Consider the following 5,672-nt stretch of genomic DNA (forward strand, 5'->3'; position numbering starts at 1 on the left):
CTTGAAAAAAAAAAAAAAAAAAAAAACGAAAATACTCACAACTGGACCAATAAGCAACATCATGATAAAAGGAGAAAAGATTGAACTTGTCACAGATTTCCTTTTACTTAGATCCACCCGTGGTAGTAGCAGTCAGGAAATCAGATGTCTTATTGCACTGGGCAAATCTACTCCAAAAGACCTCTTTAAAGTGTTAACAAGATGTCGCTGTGAAGACTAAGGTGCACCTGACCCAAGCCATGGTATTTTCAATTGTCTGATATGCATGTGAAAGTTGGACAATGAATAAGGAAGACCACCGAAGAAGAGTTGAATTGTGGTGCTGGCAAAGAATAATGAAAATACCATGAATTGCCAGAAGAACCAACAAATCTCTCCTGGGAGAAGTGCAAGCAAATGCTCCCTGGAAGCAAGAAGAGCCAGACTTCGTTTCACCTACTTTGGTCATATTGTCATAAGGGATCAGTCCCTGGAGAAGGATACCATGCTTGGTAAAGTACAGGGTCAGCAAAAAAGGGGAATCCCTCAATGAGATGGACTGACATAGTGGCTCCTATGTTTGTGCCCATTATTTCAGTCACTGTGTCAATCCATCTCATTGAGAGTCTTCCTCTTTTCTGATGACCCTCTACTTTACCAAGTATGATGTCCTTCCCCAGAGACTTGTCCCTCCAGATCACATGTCCAAAGCACATGAGAAGTCTCTCCACCCATACTGCGATGGTAGGCTCAAGCATAGCAAGAATGTTGAGAATGGCGCGGGACTGGACACTGTTTCATTCTGTTGTCCACAAGGTCACTATGAGTTGGAGATGACTCAATGGCACTAACAACCACAACATATATAGGATCATGTCATCTGCAAATAAGGTTAAACATCTTTCTTTCCAGTATGGATAACTTTTCTTTCTGTGCTTTTTTTTCTTTTTGACTAACTGCTTTAGCCAGAATTTCTGGTGGAACATTGAACAGCAGTGATGAATGTCGGCATTTTTGTCTTATTACTGATCTTGGAGGAAAACATTCAGCCTATCATCAGTGAGCATGATCTTAGCTGTGGGTTTTTCATAAATGCCCTTTACTATATTGAAGAATTTCCCTTCTATTCCTAGTTTGTTGAGTGTGTTTTTTTTTTCATCGTGAAAGAGTATTGAATTCTGTCAAATTATTTTTCTGCATCAATTAAAATGATCATATGATTCTTTTCCATCATTCTATTAATATGATGTATTACACTGAATTTCTTATGTTGAACTCCTTACATAAATGCCACTTAATTATGGCACATAATCCTTTTAATATGCTATTAGATTGGTTTTCTAGTCGTTTGTTGAGAAATTCTGCATCTATATTCACAATGGATACTGGTGTGTAAATTTTCTTATGATATCTTTATCTGGCTTTAATGTTAGGCCTCATAATGAAGGAATTATCGTGGCAACAACGATGGGCTCGGATATAGCCGGGATTGTGGAGCTGGCACAGGACCCAGCAGTGTTTCGTTCTGCTGTACATGGGGTCGCTATGAGTCAGAGACCACTCGAGGGCACCTAACAACAACAACAATGAATGCATTAGTAAATGTTCCCTCCTCTTGCAGTTTTCAGAAGAGTTCAAAAAGGACTGGTGTTAATTCTTCTTTAAATGTTTTGTAGAATTCACCAGTGAACACATCTTGTCCTGGAATAATCTTTGTTGGGAGATTTTTTTAATTATTGTTTCAATTTCTTCACTGGTCATTCACCTGTTGAGACTCTCTCTTTCTTCCTGAATCAATCGGGTACTCTGTGTGTTTCTAGGAATTTTCCATTGCATCTAGTTTATCTAATGTATTGGCATACAAATGTTTCTAGTATTCTCTTATAATCCTTTTTTATTTCTATAAAGTCAATGGTAATATCCCCACTTTAATTTCTATTTTCAGTTATTTGTTGTTTCTCTTTCTTTCTTTGTGTAGCTAACATATGCCAATTTTGTTGATCTTTTCAGAGAACCAACTTTTAGTTCCACTGATTATACTGCTTTTCTATTCTCTATTTCATTTATCTATATTCTAATCTTTAGTCTTTCCATCCTTCAGGGAGCTTTGAGCTTAATTTGCGCTTCTTCTACTTTCTCAGGGACCATTTCCATTTTTAACACCACCTGCAGGCTAAAATCCTAACGGCCCTGTATTAATACACTAAAATAAGAAATAAGGAATTGCTCAATATTGAAGCACATGTCTACCTTCTCTACTCAATATAAAATATGGCATGCCAGAAATATTAGTACAGTTACCATTCTGTAACTTCTGAAATGTGTAATGGTCATAGTAATTTAACAGCACTTATCCATCAGTTTTGCGTGTGGCATAGTGCCTAAGGCATTTGACTGCTAACCAGAAGACTGGCAGTTCAAATCCACTAGCCACTCCAAGGAAGGAAGGTTGGGTGATCTACTTCCATAGAGATGGCAATGTATTTTTTTTTTTTATATGGCATGTCTTTGTAAATAAATCTAAAATGTTATGAAAAGTTCTCATTTCATTGATCCACCCTGATTTCATCAGTTTGATTTTGATTTCAATAATATCTTTGTAAATGTTTAGGCTGGAGGTTCAAACCCACCAGCCACTCCTCGGAAGGAAGGTTGGGCAATCTACTTCCGTAGTGATACTGCCTCAGAAACCCAAGGAGGGATTGGTATGAGTCAGATCCGATTCGATGGCAGTGAGTTTGGTTTTGGTTTTTGGTATGTAAATGTTTAAATAAATGAAATGCAAGATAACCTCAAATAAGACTGTCAAATTTGTCAGAAAACACTAAAATTTATCATTTTTTATCATTCAAAAAGAAGAAATTTTAAAACAAGTCACTCTCCAAATTCAGTAATTTTTTATCTAAAGCATTTCATTTTAAAAAACAAATATGCATACCTTAGTATCAAACCACAAGACTATCTATTGCATCTTGCATACCAATTTTTCCTCTTGAGTCTAGGCAACTATCCTCCTGAGATAAAGTGAGAAAGTAAAAGAAGAATAAAGAATACAAGACAAAGTAATGTACTTTATTGTAGGTTACCAGAGGTGATTAACTAATGAATGACAGCTTAAGAAGTTACTAATGAAATAATTAGAAAAAATCATAAAATCAATACCAGTTGTTGTCAAGTCAATTCTGACTCAGAGTGTAGAGAAGAGAGAAGAGTTTGGGGATCAGAAAGAGTTCAGGCAAGAATCTTAGAGTCTGTAAGCTTCATCTTCCTCATCTGCAAAAATGGAGACAATATCTACCTTGCAGGATTTAAAATGAGAAACAGGAAAGCACTAAGGATTCAATAGATGTTCCTTCCTTCCTGCAGCTATTCCTGAAAAAGGTGAGGCAGATCACAGTCTAACATTCCTGAGATGAATGACACATAAAAGACCCAAAGCACAATTATTTCTAATAAATTATGAAAATAAATAACCAAAAAACTATCATAACCAGCCTGGCATAAATGGAAAGTATATTAGACCAAGAGTCAGCAGACCTGAGTTCCAAACATTTGAAACTCTGGGTGTCAGTTCCCTTATTGGCAAAAAAATATCAGTACCATCTATTTATAAATAGGTTAAATAATGTACATGAATGCACGGTCCTCTCTTCAATACTTGTATAAACAGGAGACATTGTTGTTGCATTTCAAGGGGAGAAATAGCATATATCCTACATAACTTAAATGCTTATTATAATTTTCAATTTATCTAAGGATTACAGATAAAGTATCTTAAAATTAACTATCAAAAAGGAGAGGTAAATAAAGAAAATATTACATTCTTTCAAATACTCATTCAAGTAGGAATATCTAATAATAAATGTTTCAAGTATACCCAAGTATCATTTCAATTTGAGAATTCTTATGTGCTTATTACCTTTTTTCATCTCCCAGTTCTTCATTTTTCTGAGATTTTTCAGGACATTTTTCTTTTCCCTTACAAAACAGAAAGTTTTCATTTTAAATTGTATGGTCCTGTTTTGTGATATCAAGAACATATTATTAATATTTGTTTATTTTTTTTTACCTTAAGAAAAGATACAAATGATCCATTATGTACATCTCCTTCTTCAGGAACTATTACATCTTCTGTGTTGGGGTCAATAAAATCATACACCTCCTGGTCTAAGTACAGATTAATATTTATTAGAAAAGAAGTACAGTTGGCTATATGCTCTGACATAGTAATGCTCAGAATGAAAGTGTGTTTTCTTGATACAAGCTCTCTAAAGATACACTGTTTCTCAAGGCCCATTTTTAATTTAAAAAACCCATCTATAATGAGGGTTATATATATGAAAAAAATGGAAGACACCATATGCATTACCTTTCTGAGAATCAGGTTTACTTCCTATTGAATGACTGTCATTTCTTGATGTCTGCTCTTTATTTGATTCTGAGACTTGAGAGTGAAGGCTGATTGTGTCATCATCTGATGGCTGAAAGGAATAAGCACAAAGTACAAACAAGGCATCTTAAACATACAGTAATGGTTAAGTTGCTCTGATTTGACATATGAAGTACAAAATATTTGTTTTACATCTCCAATTTTGAAACCAAAAATAAGAGTCAAAGTTTACTATATGGCTTTAAAAATCTGCATGTCCTTTATTCAAGTCAAAATATATATTGACGCTATTTTAAAACAGAAGAAAAACTGAAATATGTGCATGTGTCTCTCTCTTAATTTCAAAGCCCTAGTAATTTTTTTTTTAAAAAAAGTATTGGCAATAGAAAAGACTCACTTCCGTTGTAGATAATCGTTTCTCTCCATTATCACTTCCAATTCCAGAGTCAGGACCATGGTTTTTATTAGGATAAAAATCTTCCATACTATGGAAACAGAAATTCTAAGGGCAGTTAGGGTTTTTTCTTAAAGCAATAATATTCAACTGACCTAAAATTGCTCTAGATAATACAGAATATATACTTTTGGTGTCTAAGATCCTTAAGGGGAAAAAAAAATTGAAGTTGAGTCAATTCTGACTCATGGTGACTCCATGTGTTACAGAGTATAACTGAACTCCATAGTGTTTTCATAGCTATAATCTCTATGGAAGCAAATCGCTAGGTCTTTTTTTCCCAGGCAGTGCTGATGGGTGGGTTTGAACTGCCAACCTTCCCATTAGTAGCCCAGTACAAACCATTTGTGCCACCCACAGCTAAGATCCATAAGAATACCAGGGGGAAAATATCCCAACACACTTTATTCAAGTCACTCAAAATATTTTTCCTCCATGTGCTCTGTTGTAAAGTGTCGATTATTAGCAATAACCTATTATTTGTCCTGAGAGACTCAGGAAAACAGACTATTAGAAAGTCACCTTGATAAAAGACTTTTCTATCTTCTCATTGATTTAGCAAATTTTGACTTAGAACACTAGAATGTTTTAAAACTTTAATTTATACAGTTTCTTTTTCTAAAAAGCTGCCTTAGTCTTATAAGTAATGCCCATCTAAAAACTAAGAAAAGGAGCTCTGGTGGCAAAGTGGTGAAGGTATCCAGCTGTTAACCAAAAGTTTGGTGGTTCAAACCTACTAGCCACTCTGCAGAAGAAAGATGAGGCAATCTGCTTTTGTAAAGATTTACACCCTCAGAAACCCTATGGGGCAGTTCTACTCTTTCTCATAGGGTCACTATAAGTCGGAAT

At 35.0% G+C, this 5,672-nt stretch overlaps 1 protein-coding gene across 1 annotated transcript in view; it reads right to left on the reverse strand.

Moving 5' to 3' along the window:
• Positions 1-5,672, reverse strand: part of LRCH2 (leucine rich repeats and calponin homology domain containing 2) — a 134,098-nt gene that overhangs the window by 42,521 nt on the left and 85,905 nt on the right. Inside the window, exons 7-10 of the mRNA XM_007949990.1 lie at positions 4,767-4,854; positions 4,349-4,460; positions 4,049-4,146; positions 3,899-3,957 (exon numbers count right to left, since the gene is read on the reverse strand). Coding sequence (XP_007948181.1) covers positions 3,899-3,957; positions 4,049-4,146; positions 4,349-4,460; positions 4,767-4,854 — 357 coding nt within the window. The remainder of the gene's footprint in view (positions 1-3,898; positions 3,958-4,048; positions 4,147-4,348; positions 4,461-4,766; positions 4,855-5,672) is intronic.

Source organism: Orycteropus afer, unplaced genomic scaffold, assembly GCF_000298275.1.
Source record: "Orycteropus afer afer isolate SDZICR_OR568_19922 unplaced genomic scaffold, OryAfe1.0 scaffold00259, whole genome shotgun sequence".
Taxonomy (NCBI): domain Eukaryota; kingdom Metazoa; phylum Chordata; class Mammalia; order Tubulidentata; family Orycteropodidae; genus Orycteropus; species Orycteropus afer.